This window comes from Myripristis murdjan, chromosome 5 (genome assembly GCF_902150065.1).
Source record: "Myripristis murdjan chromosome 5, fMyrMur1.1, whole genome shotgun sequence".
NCBI classification, from domain to species: domain Eukaryota; kingdom Metazoa; phylum Chordata; class Actinopteri; order Holocentriformes; family Holocentridae; genus Myripristis; species Myripristis murdjan.
Window position 1 is genome coordinate 12,345,942 of NC_043984.1, and position 21,603 is coordinate 12,367,544.

At 43.2% G+C, this 21,603-nt stretch overlaps 2 protein-coding genes across 2 annotated transcripts in view; both read left to right on the forward strand.

Annotated features, from left to right (window-relative positions):
- Window positions 1–4,687, forward strand: part of LOC115359217 (guanine nucleotide-binding protein G(s) subunit alpha-like) — a 41,671-nt gene extending 36,984 nt beyond the window's left edge. The window contains exon 13 of the transcript XR_003928233.1: window positions 4,671–4,687. The gene's annotated coding sequence lies outside the window, so the exon portion shown is untranslated. The remainder of the gene's footprint in view (window positions 1–4,670) is intronic.
- ipo9 (importin 9) lies at window positions 781–21,264 on the forward strand. The gene is made up of 24 exons (XM_030051567.1): window positions 781–1,051; window positions 2,741–2,802; window positions 4,232–4,318; window positions 4,457–4,658; window positions 5,271–5,359; window positions 5,572–5,658; window positions 6,262–6,381; window positions 6,931–7,031; window positions 7,744–7,802; window positions 7,950–8,101; window positions 8,746–8,844; window positions 9,818–9,924; window positions 10,587–10,726; window positions 12,863–13,025; window positions 14,182–14,408; window positions 15,081–15,229; window positions 15,526–15,654; window positions 15,748–16,023; window positions 16,494–16,660; window positions 17,243–17,376; window positions 17,779–17,898; window positions 18,837–18,950; window positions 19,093–19,169; window positions 20,383–21,264. Exons 1-24 carry the CDS (start codon window positions 886–888, stop codon window positions 20,491–20,493), a joined length of 3,138 nt encoding a protein of 1,045 aa, XP_029907427.1. The 5' UTR covers window positions 781–885; the 3' UTR covers window positions 20,494–21,264.
- Window positions 21,265–21,603: the final 339 nt, after the last annotated feature.

Here is a 21,603-nt window from a genome sequence, read left to right on the forward strand (position 1 = left end):
CAATTTAAACATCCCTGTCTGCATCTGAAGTTCCACTTGCTGCATAATGTGCCTCAAACTAGATGGTTTAATTAATGAACTAGCCAAAATTTATACTAGATAGATATAGTCTTGATTGCCCTGCAGGAAATAAATTATAACAGCCCGTGCAAACATAGAAACATACAGATATACTACAACATAAAGATACACGTACAGATAACCTTCAACCCTGACCAAAATCTTTATTTTAGTTATGTTTTTATTAGTTTCAGTATTAGTTCTTTTTTTTATTATAATATGGAGGGTTGTCAGGGGAAGATTTAAGAAGTTCAGAATAGGTATTACACTACAAACCCAACACTTTGTGAAGGTAGTTGACTCCTAGAACTAAAATGTAGGTATTTTCACACAGAGTTTTAGTTTTTAGTTTAGCTTTAGTTAACTGTAACGACCTCGGTCCCAACACATATGAACATGTATCACATGCCGTCATAAGCCTGGCTCTGTACAGGGACAGCGAGGCAGTTTGTTTAGTGCTGCTGTAGCAAAAGGGACAAAACGGATGCCAAAGTGAACTCTTCTCCATTTCAGACTCCAGTATCTATCTATGGGAGCAACAAACAATCCAAACATCCCAACTTTCCTGGGTCATTCATTTCACCAAGCACATTTGCAACAGCACCTGAAAGCAGCATCACCTCCGCCCCACAAGAGGGAGCCGAAGCCCAGTTGTGGTGAAAGACAAAGGGGTGGGTGGTCCGGACCGGAAGCATGATCAATGAGGGGAAAATGTGCTTCCTGTCGCAAGCCCCGCCTCCAGGTTTCCATGCATTGGCGCGCTTGGCTGTGGCTGCTCCACGGGCGGTGGACTGTCTGTAGCGGGCTGCTGCTGCTGCTGAAAACATGGCAGGCATGAGTGCGGCGGGTGCTCGGTCCGGGTCGGCCGCCGGCCCGGTCCAGCAGGGACTGAAGGAGGCTCTGATCGAGACGCTGACGGCCATCCTGTCCGCGGTCCAGGAGGTGCGTGCGGCCGCGGAGGAGCAGATCAAAGTGCTGGAAGTGACAGAGGGTAAGTGGTAGCCGGCGGGGCTACGTGTGCTACGTTGGGCTTAGCTCGAGTGTGTGATAACGTGACGGGGTGTTCTCTCTCACCGCTGCCACGGGCCTGCACGATGAGGAAGGCACCGTCCGGCCAGCGAGCTCATCGCCTCATCTGTCCTCTTGCTAGCTAACGTGGATAAGTCAGCTAGCTTGAGCTAAGTAGGCCACATTTTCCCAAGTTAGTGCTGTCTAAGTTAGCGAGGAAGTCTGTTTTTTTAAACTTGGAAACTTGCACTTCTTACCAATTCAGGTGCTCACATCCGCCTCAGCTCGCTTGGCTTGAAGAGAATATTAAAATCAGTGCTGAGCTAGCCGGGCTAAGTGTGAAAGTTCATTAAAATAAAGCAGCGGTGGGGATGTGGACCCCGGCCTCAGCAGCAGCAGGGAAAGTGGAAAATGACAGCAGCGTGTCTGATGATGGCCCACAGCAGCCGGCTAGCTTAGCCACCCAGCCCGACTGCTGCTGAACCGTATGAAATGATCCTGTTGAGCAGCGGACGACGGATTAATATCAGCCACCCCGTGCGTCAACGTGAATCTTAGTAACTGATCGTATGGTCGCTATGGCAACCACTGGTAGCAGTCAGAGTGACACACTTTCCCGCGAAGATGTTTTCCCGAGGGGAGTCTCCCGCGAATCCCGCCGAGCAGCCTGCCTCCTGCATCAGCACCATGGAGAGGCAGATCACAAGCAAACACCCATAACTAGAGTTTAAAATATGTTTTTTTTGTGTGTTAAAATGATCAAATTCTGGTTAATGGTGCCCTCCATGAACCCCCACCTGTTGAAGAAGTGATAGAGAGCTTTGTAAAATAGATTTTAAAAGGCACTAAAGCATTGCCTTAGGCTCTCAGGTTTGTAAAAAACAGTGAAAGTAATGACATCATTTTGAGTGGTGGCTTCATTGGGACATCAGGCCCCGTAAAAAGCATCGCTGCTTGTTTTGATAGAGAGCCGCAGTGGGATGGATGGAAACTTGATGGCGGCAGGCTATGCACAGCTCCATTGTCCGTTCTTCCTGCGTTCCTCCTGTCGCCGGTAAAAGGCTGATTGTGCACACTGTCTGTCGGCTACGCTGCAGTGTCGCAGCGAGAATGACCCTGTCCGCCGGCCTCTCTCTAAGGCAGCCGCTTTGCAGGATTGTCAGCACTAACATTGTCTTCCTGGCCCCTGATGTCACTCTTCATTAAACCCAGTCAGAGAGAGACAGTTGGTACATGGGATGTGGTTGATTCTGATCCTCACTGTATTCATCTCTCCTCTCTCTCTGCATTCCTGCCTGGCCAGGTTCAAGCCACAGAACTGCGATAATCCACTGTCACATTGCTGCTCAATCTGTGTCAGCACAGATACTCAAATTAATCGAATCACTTGTTGGACAAAGGCCTATCATGACAGTTTGTGTTCTTTGCAGCCGTAATGCAGGTTAACTTCAGCTGCAGATGCAAAATTGCGCTGGACTCAAACACAGTGCATGCATACCCTTTTTATTATTGTTTTCATTCCATGTTAATTCTTGCATCCACCCCACTAGGCCTTCTTGTCAAAACTTTCCTCTAAATCTTATCAGTAGTGTTACCCCTTCCATTGAGTGCTTTCATCTCGTGCTCTCTGTTAATTGACTTTTCCCCTCTTGCCATTCTACTTGTGTTGTAGAGTTTGGCGTCCACCTGGCAGAGCTCACAGTCGACCCTCAGGGAGCACTCGCCATCCGTCAGGTGAGGGACATGCACACGCAACATCTTCTGTAGGGGATTTGCAGGGGATTTTTGGGAAAGAGGGCACGAGTTCATTTCAAATTTAACTCCACACATGTAGAACATCAACTTTATTAGATCATTTACATACAAATCAGACAAATTCTCGCTAAAAAAAAGATGACCAAGCAAACGTAATGCTAGAAGGGATAGCCTATAATTATGGATGCATGATATTGGATTTTTTTGTTATCCAATATGCCAATATTTTCAAACTCTTTTGGCTGATTGCTGAATGCCAAGATACACATATTTTTTCCCACCTAATTGTGGAGAACATGAAGTCTCTCCTGCAGTGGAAGTAACATTTTATTATGCATGCTCTTATTGTGAAGGCCCACTGGCAGATGCAGACTTAAAATGTAATGCTGCTCAAAAGGTACACATTCACCAGGCAAAATAAGAAAACTACTTCAACTTAGGTTATGTGTATCATGTCATATTTATTTTTTTTTATATAGCATGTTTTTCAAAACAAAACTGTTAATTTCATCCTACCTAAGGTTTGGCTGATGCTCTCCCTGAGACAATCCTGACAACAGCTACAACCAGGGCGAGTTTGACCTGTTTCACACTAATCCACATGGCATATCGACAGATATTTTAATTTCAGGCTGATACTGATATTTACTTTAAAAGCCAATATTGACTGATAACGACAATGTGCTGATACTATCATGCATCCCAAGATATAACGTGTCCATATGCTGTCAACCAAATTGTAGCATTTTCCACTAGAACTTGCCATTGCTAGTTGGTTATTGGCTACAGTATTAGTAAGCTAGTTTGCTTGTCTGCTTTGGCTAACTGAAAACATTATTTGGATAAATCTAGAATTTCATAGCTGCAAGTCATGCTTTTTTTTAAAATTTATTTTTGTGCTTTGCTAAAGCAGCGTTGTGAAAAATTTGATGATGAGGGACCAAAAGATGAATGACTACTCCATGTTGGATTTTCCTCCAGAGCTTCATTTTGAAATTGCAGATCAAAGATTACACACTTGAAATCTGCAGTGACAGGAAGGGGCAGAATACAATAGTACATCTCTCAAAATACAATAAACTTTTACTGTGCAATAATTACATAGACGAAATAGCTTTATGAGGAAGTATTATGTAAACTGTGGTATTTCATCTAACTAATGGAGGGCTGGTTTTGGCCAGACAAAAGCCAGTTAAATACAAAGACACACTATTAAAGATAAAAGAAATTTATGTTATATGGATGTTTAAACATATCACTGTTTCATTATTTAAACAGAGTTTCAAACTATCATTGTCCTGATGGTTTTCCTGACTGTTAAAAGGAGTTGGAGCGTGTCACCTGATTTCCACTTTTTAAAAAGCATGTGTATCCGTCTGTGGTTGTCTGTTCCTTTGTATGTGTGCAGTTAGCGTCTGTCATCCTGAAGCAGTATGTGGAAACTCACTGGTGTTCCCAGTCAGAGAAGTTCAGACCCCCTGAAACCACAGAGCGGGTAAGTAGGAAATTCACTTACCGAGTGCACTGGCGGCAACAGTTGTGTTTTTGCAAACGGAAATTGTGCACGGCTTTTATTTTGACCTCACAAAGGTTTTTAATCCAAGTGGTGGTCGACCCCTCTGTCCGTCCTCAGGCTAAAGCTGCCATCAGGGAGCTGCTGCCGGGGGGGCTGCGTGAGGCCATCAGTAAGGTGCGCTCCAGCGTGGCCTACGCCGTGTCAGCCATCGCCCACTGGGACTGGCCTGAGGCCTGGCCGCAGCTCTTCACCTTGCTGATGGAGATGCTGGTCAGTGGAGATGTCAACGCCGTGCACGGAGCCATGAGGGTCCTCACAGGTACACAGTGAGACACACACACACACACACACACACACACACTGATTGTAGACGTGCAGACACACCATAGAAATATGATGAAACTAGAACCTTCATGAGAAGTGGAGTGCTTTGTTTAAACAATGAGGAAGTAACATGAGAGAAAGTAGGGCAGGCACAGGAGACAGAATGTTTTTTAATTTTTGTAGGACATCTCCAATTCACATTCATTTTACACCACCAGGGATACTGAATGACACCCTGCTCTTACCTCTTAAATGCAATCATATGTTTAATGGTTACAGAGAAGCAGCTACATGTTCACGTCATTACAGGCCTGCCTATTTTTATGCTAAAAGTGTATTGTACTGTACTCATTACACTGTGTGTGCCTATTCCAAATTATCACATCCAGGTTGAAACATGGTGATGCCAGACTGTCATTTTCCAACTATTTGATGCAAGTCTTCCCTATTCCTCTCTGCTTATTTTTCTCATTTCACAAGACACATTAGCTTGTTACAGACATTTAGAGGTAGAAAACCTAGTCTTAGAAAATAATAAGCCAAGCAAACTGGTTTTGGAGCTACATTGGTTTAGTTTTTCTAACCATCTGTTGTGTGTTGTGTCCAGAGTTTACCCGGGAGGTTACAGACACACAGATGCCGCTGGTCGCTCCAGTGATTCTACCTGAGATGTACAAGATCTTCACTATGGCCGAGGTACAGCAAACCCTCCCCCCAGTTGGTCACTTTTTCTTTTCCAGTTTCACTTTTTTCTGCAGCTGATGCAGAAATGGTCCTGATCCATGGTCCTGATTGTATTCCTTATCACTGTGTTCATACTGAGTTCTTTTCCTGTTGTTACCAGTGATCATAAAATATTGGTCACACAAAAATCAGTCATGCTGATTTTTCATGTTCCCAAACTGCAGGTGTACAGCATTCGCACCCGTTCCAGAGCAGTCGAGATCTTCACCACCTGTGCCAACCTCATCTGTGCAATCGAAGAACTTGAAAAGGTGAGACTGTTGGTTGTCACTCACTGCGGAAATGTAAGAAAAATCTTACATAATCCATTTTCAAGGCAGTTTTACCTACACTGCCTCACAACATCATGAGATCATACATTTTTTTGGTTTGGTTTTATGTCGGCCTAGTAAAACAACCTTTTGTGGGACAAGGGGTGTTTGTCAAAAATCTTTCAAATCTACATAAAAACTTCATACAGTGAAGTGGACAGGAACCACAGTCCTAGCAATATGTGTATTTTAGCCTTGGTGCTCACTGCCATCATCAAATCCATGATCCTGGCAGTATCCGTGCAACACTGTACTTACTCAACTACATAGCCACAAGTGTGATCATAACCCAACACGGAAAAAGAGACGCAATTATGTTTGTTTGTTTGTTTTTTATTTTTTGGTAATGTGGATTATAATAATGTGGATTTAATCTTGGCCTGTCCATTACCCGTGCACAGTCCTGGTTGCTATGACTTCATGTTATCCAAAAAAGCATGTAAAAAAGGGGTGACCTGGATGAGATGCAGACTGATATGACAGTATGTGTCCTGTGTGATTTGCTTCACTTGTAACTCTGTACATCCTCACGTGTGTGTCTAGGGTGCAGCTAAAGCGCTGATTTTCCCGGTGGTGCAGCAGTTCACAGAGGCTTTTGTCCAGGCCCTGCAGATGCCTGATGGGCCGTCCTCTGACAGCGGCCTCAAGATGGAGGTCCTTAAGGTGGGTGGCTCGATAGAGCAGAATATAAACTGCCATAGGTTTGTTTTCTGGGATACAGCTCAGTAAGGCAGTGGCTGAGTGTACTGCAGCATTACATTCCATATTTGTGTAGGAAAAGTTTGGAAAGGCACAAAAAATGAATAAAGCCTGCAGCCTGTAATCGACTGATTCAATAAAAATCAATCATAGAATTTGGTGACACCCATCTTAGTCAGTAGGTAATTGCCTTGACTTAGTGATGGGCTTTATGGCGAATTTAATATCCATGTACACGCTAGACATCCAAGACAGCCAAATCGTTATGTGCATTTTTAGAGCCTACTGTCATTTCAGATATTGTGATGTGCGTGATTTGTTGTCTTGAAGAATTATCTCAAGCTATGGAGTGATACAACATGGTCGTCAATCACGTTGAGCCGCTGCTGATAGGACACATAAAAAAATCTTTATCTCTTACAAACATCAATCTGGGAGAAAACTATAGAGGAAAATGTCTAGGAACCTTTAAGCCTTTAAATCAGTCTTTTTTCCCCCTGTCTCCTGTCCCAGGCGGTGACAGCATTGGTGAAGAACTTCCCCAAACCCATGGTGTCGTCTATGCAGCAGATCCTTCCCATTGTGTGGAACACACTGACTGAAAGTGCATCTTTATATCCTTTACAATGCTAGGCCCATGTGGAGATAACCTCTACTGTCCATGTCTTATATAAAAATCATTCACCTTCGATAATCGTGAGGCATCATCACTGATCAAGCTAATTTATAATCCAACATCTGAACTGGTTAATGAATGGTATTTTACCTGGGGTTCGGCTCACATTTTAGCTCTGTAACTCACACTTTGGTTGATAAACACTTTCCTGCTGACTGACAGGCAGCTCCCTCATGAGATCATTGCATGGAGCTTCAGGTTGGTTTTTTTGTTTTGCAAGTGTCAAGGGACAGCATGGCTTGTTTGTGTTATCTACAGTGGTGTGAACATTTTATGGTTCTGCACAGGCCATTCTGCATGTCGACCCTTGAAATGCTGTGTGGCAATATGTGTGTTTTTTATCATGCCCGTGCTTACACAATGCAGAGAAAAACAAATAATTCCTGGACATTCTCTGAAACAGTGAAACAGATTTTGAGATATTCTTCACCATATCTCTCACAAATAAGTGACATCTGGCGATCTTTATAAGCTGGGGATTAAATGTTGTACAAATGAACATATTTGGAAATTTGTATCCAATTTGTCTTCACTGTAAATAGAAATCAAGCAGAGACACATGGGAGGAAATGTAAAATGAGGCCAGGTTGACCAATCCCACCTCTCTGCTCAGTTATATTTGAGTGAATGTTCCTTAACCAAACTTTCACTTATGTGAGAACAGAGGTCAACTACACAGAAGAGGTGGATGACCCTGTAGACTCAGATGGTGAGCAACATCTATGACTGTGTGTTTACATGGCCTAAGCCTGAAAGAAATCTGTGGCATATCTGCATTCTGTGCACTAATGGCAGAATTGATAGTAATTAGCATCCTCTCAACTCATCGCTCTGTTTGTTGTCTCCATTTTTGTAGGTGAGGTTTTGGGCTTTGAGAATCTGGTGTTTAGTATCTTTGAGTTTGTCCACACGCTGCTGGAGAACAGCAAGTTCAAGAGCACAGTGAAGAAAGCCCTCCCTGAGCTCATCTACTACATCATCCTCTACATGCAGATCACCGAGGACCAGGTGAGACACAAAATCACTGTGTGTGTGGCTGAGCTGGCCACACATGTGGGTGGGGGGTTGCTGTGACTGATCCCTCACATCCAAAGAGGCCCCTTGGATGTAAGCTGGCCTGATTTTAACTGTGGTTTGTGTGATGGATGGCAAACTAATGAAGAAAATGGGGAGTTAGTTTGGGCAAAATGGTCCAGTGCACTGTACATGAGTGGAGGACAGTGATATTTTTTGTCTTTCCACCACATTTCTTGCATGTGAAGTTGTTTTTCCCCGAGCATGATGTAAAATTGTAGATTGCACACTGATAATGTGGAACGTTTAACACTGTTTTTTGAGTAATAATGATTTTTCTACAAGCTGCATGTAAAGGCCTTCAGCCTCTTTGCTGTACAACACTTACAGACCATTGGCCAAATAACCATATTGTTTTTTTTATGCTGCAATATGTTTACATTTAAAAAAAGAGCACTTGAATTCTGTGTCATTGCAATTTTTTCAAGTCAAAACATAATGCAAACTGAGCTATGGCCTTAAAACCAAGGTACCAACCATGCCATGGAAAGGGTGAATTGTTACACCACAGATTCATCATACATGTGTGTGTAAGCTCTGGTGTAATGAGTGGTTGCTTGCATTGTCCTTTCCTTCAGATCAAAGTGTGGACTGCAAACCCGCAGCAGTTTGTAGAGGATGAGGATGATGATACCTTCTCCTACTCTGTGAGGATCTCTGCTCAGGACTTGTTGCTGGTGAGAGAAACACATACGAATAAGCAATGAAAAAATGTGTCTGTTTCAAATTAGAAAAAAAAAGATACAGTGCCTCACTGACCATAGTTCCCTTCACTTCCTATGAAATGTGGTCAGAATTGGGTTGTTCCATTTTTTTTTGTCTGTCACAAACAAATTCACTTCCTCTGGAAAAGCAGTTTGTGACAAAAACATCCAGTAGATTTTAATTGCCTGGTTCTGTATACAGCCTCCATACTCAAGCCAAACTTATTCGTTATTTCTTTTCCACTAGTAGTTTGCAGTCCATATCAATTTTGCATGTTCTTTTGGAGGCTAAGCTCATGTTGCTGTTATGACCACTACCCTCATTGACTAGTTTGGCCTAGATGGCAAGCATGAGGCAACTTGACACATCTAGCAGCATTGTACAGAGTTGATCAGATAAAAGCCTTCAGCTGTTGAAGAAAAACACTTTGTGAGGCATTGTTGTAGCCAGTCAACTACAGTTAACGTCACCAAGTACTTGGACTAAATGAGTATTTGGGCTAAATGAGCCTGTTTTCCCCCCAGTCATTTTAACAGGTTATCGATATTGGAAGAACAGAAACAAATACATTAACTTTCGTTAGGGTTGTGGGAGATAGGACACTAACACCTGCTAGGCCACAGATACTCCTCAAGGAACAGGCCTCCCTTCTCTTGTTTTCCCTCTCCTACACCTGCAGCCTCTGCAAACAGTGGAGTCAGCTGCTAAAGATGTTGCCCTCATTCTCAGAAAGGACTGGATGGGCTTGTTTACTATGAACAGTATTTGCTTTTCTGCACAGTGTCAGATTGTGAGGGGCTGAGCATTAGGACAGGGGTCAGAGGCATCCAGTTTTTGTGAGTTTGCTGCAGTTGCATAGCAACGCTCAGCTCGCCAACTCACTTTGTTGCTTCTGGTCCACCCGAGTGTGTGTATAATGATTCAACCCTTGACTTCTTCATGCAGGCTGTTGCTACGGAGTTTCAGAATGAGAGTGCAGCAGCGCTGGCAGCGGCAGCAACCAGACACCTCCAGGAGGCCGAGCAGGCCAAAAACAGTGGCAACGAGCACTGGTGAGGAGACGTCTCTTCACTCACACCGACTGACTCACCGTCTCGTCCTCTCTCTCTGGCTCAATCCCAAAGTCTGGCCTCACAGATTCTGAACCAGGCTGCCCTGAGTCCACTAAGGTTTAAGGCTGTTTCACTGCAAAATCTGCAGATGCTTAAAAGCTCTGATGTCAACTTTTGCAGTCCTCTATGTGCACTTTGAGAATTCTCAGAGGGAACTGACCTCTGAGTAAAAGTCAGAGATGACAATAAATGAAGACACTGGGGGAAATTTTTTAAAAAATAAACATGGCAAGCATGATTAAGACAAGTTTATCTGTAGACACAGATGTGACAAGGATCGATACTTCAGTCAGTATCAGTCAGTATCAAAAATTTGAAAATTCTACAAATTCTTGTGTTTTTAGGATCATTAGCATCAACACTTGATAGCAATATCTCACACTGTAAGTCAGGGTTGTTACTCTAATTGTGGTCAAATTAGTTCATACATGCAAATAATTCAGAACTGAAAAAAAGGAACAAAGCAATACAAATTGAACAGGCATGACGGGAACCTAGAGTGGCTCATAAAACTATTCCACTGTAAAAGAAATAAGAGCCTCTTCGCCCATCACTGCTGTATAATCCTGCTCCTTTTTTTCTTTTTTCTTTTTTTTTACCAGGTGGAAGGTCCATGAAGCCTGTATGTTGGCCCTGGGTTCAGTCAAGACCATCATCACGGAGAACGTGAAGAACGGCCGTATCCAGTTTGACATGCACGGCTTCCTGGCCAATGTCATCCTGGCAGATCTCAACCTGGCAGGTTAGTCCTGATCTGATCTTTGGCCAGTTACATCAGATTTTATGGTGGTAAACAAGTCAGTGGGCCAAACACAGGACCAGTGTTCCAAAAGATTCTTCAAATACTTAAGCATCCAGTGTCTGGGATGCTGGGCACAATTCATTAGTGGTGCTTCCCTATGCTCTGCTACTTCAGTATTTGATCAAAAAACAGAAGAGCTCTGGCATTGTTGCATGTCCAGCAGTTTTGTAGCTGCTACATCATTGTCATTTTTGCCCCAAACAGTTATTGGCCTGGTTTATTATTATTATTATTATTATTATTATTAACCTTTATTTAACCAGGTAAATCCCATTGAGATTAAAAATCTCTTTTTCAAGGGCGACCTGGCCAAGACGGTCAGCAGCAAAAACACTAAGTTACAGACAGAGAAACAACAGAAAGAGTTAAAATCACAAAACAAACAAACAAACAGATAAACAAACAAACAGACAAACAATCAAACAAACAAACAATAAACATTACAACAACACAGCAATACAATACAAGCAAGTCAAAAGATGAATAAAACAGTGCTTTCGGGGAAACTAATATAAACACTGATGTGCTAAAAACAACGACATTCAATGGACCTCAATTCACGATCTCTCATTACTGATTTAAAAACATTAATTGACACCAAGTCCTTTAGTTTCAGTTCACTCTGCAACAAATTCCACGTCGAGGGAGCAGAGTAACTGAAAGCCCTCTTCCCAATTTCAGTCCGGACATTTGGGACAGAGAGCAGAAAGAGTTCCTGTGAACGCAGAGAGTACAATCCGGTGTGTTTCTTTGCAATGAGATCACATAGATAGGACGGAAGCAGCTCAAGAATAGTCTTATAAATAAAAATGCACCAATGTGTGAACCTACGGGTCGCCAGAGCTGGCCAACCTACCCGAGCATATAATTCACAGTGGTGAGTAAGAGCTTTACAGTTTGTAATGAACCTTAAGGATGCATGGTACACTGTGTCAACCATATGAAGACACTGACCAGAGGTATGCATATATAAAACATCTCCATAATCCAGTACAGGTAAGAAAGTAGCAGCGACAAGACGCTTTTTTGCATCAAAAGAGAAACACAGCCTGTTACGAAAATAGAAACCTAATTTTAGCCTTAGCTTCCTGACCAGGTACTGAACATGTGGTTTAAAACTGAGAGAGTCATCAAGTAAGATACCCAGGTATTTGTAAGACTTGACAACCTCAATCTCTTTTCCATTAGCTGTAGTTACCACAGGTACATTGGCGCTTGACTTCGAATTGGTAAACAACATGAGCTTGGTTTTACCAGCATTCAGAACAAGTTTCAGCTCGCACAATGTATTTTGCAGAACAGAAAAGGCAGTTTGCAAATGATGAACTGCATGTACAAGAGTTGCTGCACAGGAATAGATGACAGTATCATCAGCATAAAGATGCAAGGTAGCATTGGATACATTTTGACCCAGATTATTTACATAAATCGTAAACAAAAGAGGTCCCAGGACAGACCCTTGTGGCACACAAGGGTCTGTTTAATGTACAGACCCAGGGTTTTTCTGGTTAACCAGTTGCATGAATGCTTAAATACCTAGAGATGTTTTTGTCCTTTTCTGGCCCTTTATGATTGTTCACAAGCCTAGTAACACAGCTTGGTCCATGTGGTATTATGAGTAAATTAGTCCAGTGTTGTCTGATCTCTAAACCAAAAGGAAAACATTCAGTTGAGTTCACCTGAAGCTTATATGTGACTTTGAAATGGGTTATAAAATGCATTGCCCTAGTTAACACCATACTCCTCCCACTCTTTCTTCTATCTCTGCCCTGATTTGTTTCAGCTTTCCTCCCCTCTGCCTCATGGCTGTCTCAAAACCCCTAAAATGGAAGAGACACAGTCTGGGCAATTCATAAATGTACCCTCAGTGCAAATTTATCACAACCACATGTAATGTTCTGAGCACTAGATTTACATCTGAAATTTTACATTATCACCTTGCTGGTCGAGCGAAAAGACTCTTGAAAATGTCAGCATGCAGTGGTAATAAATTTGCACCACTGGAGTGTTTTGCCGCCTCAGTATCTCCATTTTCTCCCCCCGTCTCACTGTTGTCTTTCATTTTCTCTTCACCAGCGGCATCTCCGTTCCTGCTCGGCCGGGCTCTGTGGGCGGCCAGTCGCTTCACAGCGGCCATGTCTCCTGAGCTCATCCAGCAGTTCCTTCAGGCCACAGTGAGCGGCCTCCATGACAGCCAGCCGCCCTCCGTCCGCATCTCCGCCGTCAGGGCCATCTGGGGGTGAGCTGCCTGTGTTTTTAAACCAACACCTACCATGAGATAGAATTTACGTGTAGTTGCCTTCAGGAGAGGAGGAGAAGTGTTACATGACCCTCTGTAGGATGAGAAAACAACCCTTGTGTTTATGAAATCCTTTCAAAACCAGTTGGGTAAACTCTAAAATGTATGGCCTTCAAGCAGCAAACAAAGCAGATTTTTTTTAGTTCCTTAAAAGCTGACAATTTGGAGATGAGAGGTTTTTGCCTGACAGCAGAATTATACCACTTCTGTGATCTAATAAGGAGAGCATGAACAACTGAAAGCCAGAAACCAGAGAGCAGAGGCAGGGATGTTAGTGAGAAACCTGGATTTGGTCCATGTTCATGCTAAAAACATTAAAATTTACAAAGTTTGGTTTCCCAGAAGCGTCTTGGCACTGAGGTCCCAGCGGTCTGTCGACTCACGGGCTGAATTACTCCTGAAACAGAACTGGACAGATTCAGTTCAGAATCAGCAACTTGACATCCTGAAGAAAGTTTGAAATTTGGACAGCTTGATCATGATAAAATTTCTAGCTAAAGAGAAGTTGCTGTATTTCCAAGTTGTGGTTTAATGTTGCTTTCCCTGCTGTAGGTGTGCATAGGTAGAACAAACAGTGTGGCTAAGTGGCCACATTGAAAGCTCTATCCCTTTTTGGTACTGCAGTTGGGGGGAAGATACAAAAGTAGAATTTTAAACTCGCAATTAGGGGGGGTCAGAATGGAATACTGTATCAGATTTTACCCAAGTCTAATCCCCGATATACAAAAGCTCTGAGTAGCATGTCAGACATAAAAGGAAACTCCATTTTCTCTATTTTCATAGAGAGAAGTCCGTATTCCTCAAACAGTGGAAAAAAGTTTTTGTATCAGTGATTTTTATCAAGTCACGCCAAACTAATAGTCCAAACCTACACCATTAAAGTGAAAGACATGGATTGGTTCAGTAATTGATACTTGGAATTTGATACTCATTTAAAAGAAGTATTGGTGCTTTCCTCCTTCCAAAAAGCAGTGTAACTCTCTGAAAGGGTCACTACATAACCATTCAATGGCGAATGTCCACTGAGAGTTGTGAAGGTATAACAGTGTTGAATGCATATATTTGAGCACACCTAAAATGAACGAATGTTGTGTAGGTACTGTGATCAGCTGAAGCTGTCGGAGAGCACCCATGTCCTGCAGCCCTTCCTGCCCAGCGTCCTTGAGGGCCTGGTGCAACTGGCCGCCCAGTTCAGCTCTGAGGTGCTCACTCTTGTCATGGAGACGCTGTGCATCGTCTGCACCGTTGACCCCGCCTTCACCACGAGCGCAGAGAACAAGATCTGCCCTCTCACCATCGCTATTTTCCTGAAATACAACAACGGTGCGGCCACATCTTTTCTACATACATTCTCTGTCTGTGGGACCCTCTTGGGTTACTCTCATATTCAAATGTTACTGCTTATACTTAACCCTCACCACCTTTTCTCTTTCTGTCTGAAAATGTTCTTTGCACTCCCATATGGCTTTCAGAGGCTAAATGAGAGGATCGATTGTCAAAACTTAAGACTGCAGTTTGCCAAATTTTCTGTAATAGTCACACATGGAGAGGCTGGAATAAGTGAGAAAAACAGGAGAAAAATAAAACACCAGCTGGTTGCACACTTGTGCCTTGCTCATAGTTTCTCATTGGTGTTGGAACATGTTTTTGTTCTGAAGAGACAAACGCGGTAGCTGATTTGAGAAACAGCACGGCACAGGACTTAGTCTACAGTCAGGACATTGCTTTGTTTCATGATATATTTTTATCAGCTTACATGGAGGTAAATCACCATGAAGATCTGTTTATTTACATACAGATAAAAGTTTATGAGAAGTCAAGCCTCAGATGGCTTGAGATCATGTGTCTTATCCCGCTCATGCCCTTTTCCGCTGACCCAGATGCTCCTGGTTCACTCACCTCGCACCCTTGTCTCTTTCACTGAGCTTTTTCCTCTTTGTAGCCTTGCTTTGTGTCCGATCTTTACTCGGGCCTTGTCTTCTTGCCTTTCCTCAGACCCTGTAGTAGCATCCCTGGCCCAGGACATCTTTAAGGAGCTGGCCCAAGTCGAGGGGTGCCAGGGCCCCATGCAGATGCGCCTCATCCCTACCCTGGTCAGCATCATGCAGGCTCCCCCCGACAAGATCCCATCTGGACTCTGTGCCGTAAGTAGCCCAATGCATGAAGAGCCACTGACTAATTTAAAAGTCAATATTCTGTTGAAATAAAAATAAGTTCACTTTTTTTAGTTGCTCAAAAAACTAACACTTAGGCACCCCCCTGATTGATGTGGTAGAGTGTGTATCACTTACTACCCGCCCTGGTTCAATTCTGGGTCAAGCTATTAACTGTATGTCGTCTTTCCTCTGTATTGTCTCTTTAAGCTGTCCCTATCAAATAAAGCAGAAATGCCAAAAATGAAAATCCCTTTCTGCCTCTGATCGTGCCACTCTGTCCACAGACATCCATAGACATCCTAACCACAGTGGTGCGCAACACCAAACCCCCCCTCTCAGAGATGCTGGTGTGCCAGGCCTTCCCTGTGGTGGCACAGTGTACACTCCGCACTGACGACAACACCATAATGCAGGTGAACCCTACATTTTCAAAGTGTGTTTCTTTTCCGTTATATTCGATGCCATGTAGCCTAAACTGACATCACTTTCCTGCCCTCCCCTCTCAGAACGGTGGTGAGTGTCTGCGGGCGTACGTCTCCGTCGCCCTGGAGCAGGTCGGCCAGTGGAGGGACGAGCAGGGGAACAGCGGCCTGTGGTACGTCATGCAGGTTGTCAACCAGCTCCTGGACCCCCGGACCTCGGAGTTCACAGCAGCCTTCGTGGGCCGTCTGGTCTCCACCCTCATCTCCCGGGCGGGGACTGAGCTCGGCGACCAACTAGACCAGATCCTCAGAGCCATTCTCAGCAAGATGCAGCAAGCCGAGACTCTAAGCGTCATGCAGGTACACAGGAAGGATACACATTCATCTATGTCCCATAATGGCATTTAAAAATGGCATTTTGAGATTAGAGCATAGGTATTCACTCATTCACTTATAGGAAGCATTGCTGAGTATTTTGTGTGGTTCCCTCTGCGTGTGGTTGTTGTGGCAATAAGCACTTTACCGCTGGCCTGAAAGAGCACTTAGAGCTTATTCATTATTCAAGTGTTTAATTTTCAGCATGCTGTAACGCATAATGCCACAGAGTTAAAGTTGTTTCACCTCCTGTTTTAGGTCTCATTACATGGCATTTCATTTAGTGAGCCACCTCCTGACTGGTTTTCCTTCCCTCTCCCTCCCTCCCACTCTCCTTCCTCCTTCATATCCTCTTTCTCCCGATGCCACTTGGATATCTGATCTCCACCACTTCTTTTCTCTCCTGCTGTTCTCCTTTCTTCTCTGCCTCTTCCTTGTCTTGTCTCTCTCTCTAGTCTCTGATCATGGTGTTTGCCCACCTGGTTCACTCCCAACTGGAGCCCCTGCTGGAGTTTCTGTGCAGCCTGCCAGGTCCCACAGGGAAGCCTGCCCTGGAGTTTGTCATGACTGAGTGGATGAGCAGGCAGCACCTCTTCTATGGACAGTATGAAGGGAAAGTCAGGTCAGACAGAAGCCTTGCTTGTTTTTCAGTCAACTACATTTGACACAGCACACTCTATGGAATAGTTTCTCTGATGTGATTGGCTTTAAGCTGAAGCTAAAACAGCCCTTACTGGCATCCTTTCATTCACAATTGAGCCTTTAAGACCTGCTTTATAGTTCTGCCGACAACACTAACACTCCTGGGGATGGACAGATCTGGTTACGGACTCCCTCCACCCCCCAGGACGGAATGGATGGTTCAGATCTTGGAAGTGCAGTTCCTTTTGGGTCCAGGCATCACTTTTTGGAACTGTGATGACCTCTGACACCCAGCAGTTAATTGGCAGAAATAATCATTACATCATATATGTAGAGTAATCAATTTTGAGTACCTGCCACTTGCTCTGTTGTTGAAGGCAAACTGGACTCTAAGTTATGATTAGATACCTGCCAAAGTGACAGGTAGAGGAACAAAGTTACTCAGCCTCAGACAGAATTCACCAACATTTAGCAGAGTCCCACTCTGACTGCCACCTGAAGCTCTAGCTGTCATTAACTTTGCTTTTTCCCCTCATATGTCTGTTACCCTTGTCCTCTGCAGCACGGTGGCTCTCTGTAAGCTCCTGCAGCACGGCCTCAACACCAACGACAAACGTCTCCAGGACATCGTGGTCAAGGGAGAGGAGATCTTCACCCCTGAAGAGGGCATCCGCACACGATCCAAATCTGCCAAGAGTAAGACACCAAACCACCTTCATCACTACTTTCTGACCCTGACCTACATGATAACATTTTGGGTCGAGTTATGAAAAAGGATGAATGTATGTATGACCATGAACAGCTCATAAATGTATTATCCTCTCTGCGGCTGCAGTGTTTACGCCAAATTGTTTGCCAAAACCATGCAAGATGCTGGCGCCAGCATCTTGCATGGTTCTTGGTCATATGTAGATGATTGCTTGAGCGTGAGATGCAGTGCAATTTGAAGTGCTTACAGACTGTTTTCTTATCATTTTGTGGATAGTCCCACTAGACATCCACTTCCAAGCTGCCCACGATTAAATTTCCGGCTACTCCTTTATGTTAATGTACTGCTCTTTTTTTTCTTATCGTTTACTGTTAATTTTCCCTCCACAGATCCAGAGAGGTGGACCAACATTCCTTTGCTAGTGAAGATCTTCAAACTGATTGTTAATGAGCTGTCGTCTGTAGTGGAGGCCAACGCCAGCAGGGCCAACCCGGCAGACTGGAGCCAAGGTGAACACGCGTAGTTAAACTTACATTTAAGTGATTCAGCTGATACACTTTTAAGTATTACACTGATGGATGCACTTGAAGCACCTTGCAGGGGTTCAGTGTCTCATTCGAGACTCTTTGAGAAGACACTTTGAGTCATCCATGTGCTAATCTAGACATTGAACTTTCCTAGCCTTTCTTTTTTTTTTTTTAGATTTAAGTGCTTTTATGTACTTGGCTCCACTGTCAACTGATTTAGTGTCACCAGCAAGTTAGCTGCCCTGTGGATCTACCTTGATAAACTGACACCGTCATGCAGTCGTGTACCACCTGGCTGGATGTTGTCGTGGTGATTCATGGTGCAACTGAACATGAAATAGCCCTAGAAAAACATAGAGTTATAGATATTTCTAGATCATAAGTCAACAGCACCAGGATTTTACAGACTGGTTTGGACATTGAAATGTTTGATTTGAGGCATGCCGTAAATACAGGGAGACACATGACATTTTGAGAGGACTTGGATGGGTAATCACTGCCCAAGGAATTTTCTCTATTGTTCTAGTTACACAAGAACATCTTGCTAGGACATATTTTTCACTTTGTGTCTGTTTTCTAACGAGTGTTAACCATCTGCATTTAAAAAAAAAAAAAAAAAAAAAAAAATGACACCGACCTTCCACTAAAATTGGCAAAAAATAAACAGTGCATTTAGTATTCTTATTGCCTCCAGACAAGACAATTTAATTGTATCTTGCTTTTAATAATAACACTTAAATTTTAATTTTAATCAGAGATAGTAAATCAATTCAGTTAAATAACAAAGTTGATTATTGTTTGTGTCACTCTGTTTCCTCTTTAGCATATAAATTCCTATATATTGTACATAATTTATTGATTTACTAAAACTAATAAATAAAAAAAAGCACAGGGAGTAAAAGCTGTTGTGTTTGTTGCAGATTCCAGTGGCATGTGGGAGGACCAGGAGGAGGAAGAGGGGGAGGATGATGATGAGGAGGATGAAGGGCTTGCAGGGCAGCTGCTCTCTGATCTGATCGCCTCCAACAAATATGGTACTCGCATCTTACCAGTGCCATAGCTACTCCTGTGTTTTCATTTGGCCTCATTTCCACTTTGTCCACAAATAAATGCAGTTCTTCTTACCCAGAACTGAGTTTCAGAATATCATTTTTTTTGTTTGTATTTGTCTTAAAGATGACGATTACTATGAGGACGATGAGGAGGACGATCCAGATGCTTTGAAAGACCCCATATATCAGATTGATCTTCAGGTACTGCACACTTCTCTTTGGTTCCAGGCCTGTTGTGCCACATTCAGACATTAGTGAGATATTCAGTAGGCAGACTGTCTTATCGGGTGAAGGATCTGTTAGTGAGAAATTGATAACATATTCACAAATGGTTTGGGACTCTGTGTCACCAAAATAACCTGATCTGGATGCCATGCTCTTCACTAACAGTTTCACAAACACTTTGCAACACTAAACGATTCAAAATATTGTAGCGTCTGCATTCTTTGTAAAGCTGGAATAAAGACTTTGCACAAAGATATTAGTTCCTTCAGAATGGCTGCTGTCATTGCTTCAAGACGCCGTCACCTGCGAGTCAGGGGAGCAGGGGAGGCTTTTCATCGAGCCTCACATCAGATCAGAAGACGCTCCGGTTACAAAGAGTTTATTTTTTTAGGGTTATAGAGTTCATAGATGCTTGCCTTGGTGGATCAAGCATGCAATTTGCACTTGCAGTTGGTGATGAAGGGAGCTGTTTGTTTGTTGTTTGCTGTTTATTGGTGCAGTACTCTTGTTTGCAGCTTGAGAAATCAGGGCGAAAAAAAATGCATAAATAAGTCTGACTCAGATTTCTCTACAAGGCTCGTCTGCAAGTCCTTAAAAGTCTCAAAATGTCTTAAATTCTATTTTATAAATATGGTTTATTGACTGATTCTTTTGTTTTTGTGTAATGTACACAAATTTCCTGACTCATGGGTTTAACAAGACAATAAAAATGAGAGATTCAAAATATGTGTAATATTGATGAACAGAGGTTGTTTTTAGCGGCTCCATAAATGGCTGGAGTTCCTCTGGATCAGATTTAACATGAAAAAGCACTAAAAGGTCGACCAGTAAACCTAATAATTTCCCTTTATACTTACCTAATATGCTTACCTTTGGGGAAATGCCTTGTGTAGATGAACCCAATTCACTTTATATTTACCTGTAGAGAGAATTGCAAGACAATATGTGTGCTTAACTAATTTCTATAGGAAAAAAGTCATGGTTAGATTTATTACTGAAGCACCTTTTTATCTAATCTTTAAGGAAACTGCTATAGTAACAGTCTATAGAATAATCTAGTTATTAAGTTATGAGTTTCTCCTTAAACTGCCTTAAAATATAACTTCCTGATAACCTGTGTACACCCTGGATCAACATTGTATCACGTCGCTACATTGATAATATAAGATGCTGTGTTGCCTCTCCCCAGGCGTACCTGACAGACTTCCTGACGCAGTTCGCCCAGCAGCCGTGTTACAGCATGTTCTCAGGCCACCTGAACGACGCCGAGAGACGAGCCCTGCAGTCCATAGGCCTCTAGCCCCGCCCCCTGCCGCTCTTCCATCAACAGCGCCCTGAAACGCTCTTCTATCGCCCCATCACGTAGCTCTCATGACGAATTTACAAACAAAAAGAAAATGAAAAAAAGAGTATGGGATGACGGGCCTGGCAGGGGAAGGGAACGAGATGGGAAGAGACTCGACATGCACTTATCCATAACGCCCCTGTTTCTCCATACTCGTGATGGGATGAGCTGAAGGACTTGAAGGCGGGAGGATGAAGAGGTGAGAGTGGAGACCCTGCCTATGCGGGGGGTGGCCTCTGTCCTCTCACCCTCCTGCGGCGTTTTGGAACGACTTAAGACTGGACTAGGGGATTGAATAGAGGGGTTGAGGCTCCACAATGGGACAGGTGAACCACAATATATGAACGGACTATTTTGCCATGTCCTATTTGTAACTCAACTCATTATTTTTGTGTTTCTGTATAAAAAATGAAAAAAAAATGAAAGGAAACATGGCGAGGGGTGGGGCTCTTCCAAGAGACTTTACATTGATGGAAAGACGGGCAAAAAAAAATAATCCTGATCTTTAGAGAAGGAAAGAAAAACATTGGCTGCCTTATTTTCAGAAAAAGTCGACTATTTCTGACAGGAAATGAAAGCTCTTAGACCAACTGTCATGTCTTGGGGTACGGTGGGTATTAGGGAAGTCACACTGTTGCCATGGTGATTCACAGCGTTGTCATTTCCTTGTACCCATTTGAAATTTGGGATGGAAGATTTCTAAATAAAAGTCCTCAACGGACAACATTTTCAGCTTGCACTCTCTTTATCTCTCCCAGACAGCAGCGCTGTAGACGCACTGTTTTGTAAATGTTTCTTCACTGTCATTTTTTATCGAACATGAACAGTGAGGGGGTTGTTGAAAGTATGTCAGTGGAACGATATTATAATTATTCATGTACTGCAATTATCTTGGCTGTGGTAGCTTTGGATTATTAAACCAGTTGAGGTGTGCTTGGTTTGCCTGAGCTGACCCTGAAACCACCTCACAAGCTCACTGGGAATATCCTTTAACTCAAGTACAGTCATGATTATTTAATGCACTGTGATTTCCGCGTCTTTATGGCTCATTTGATCCACAGATGC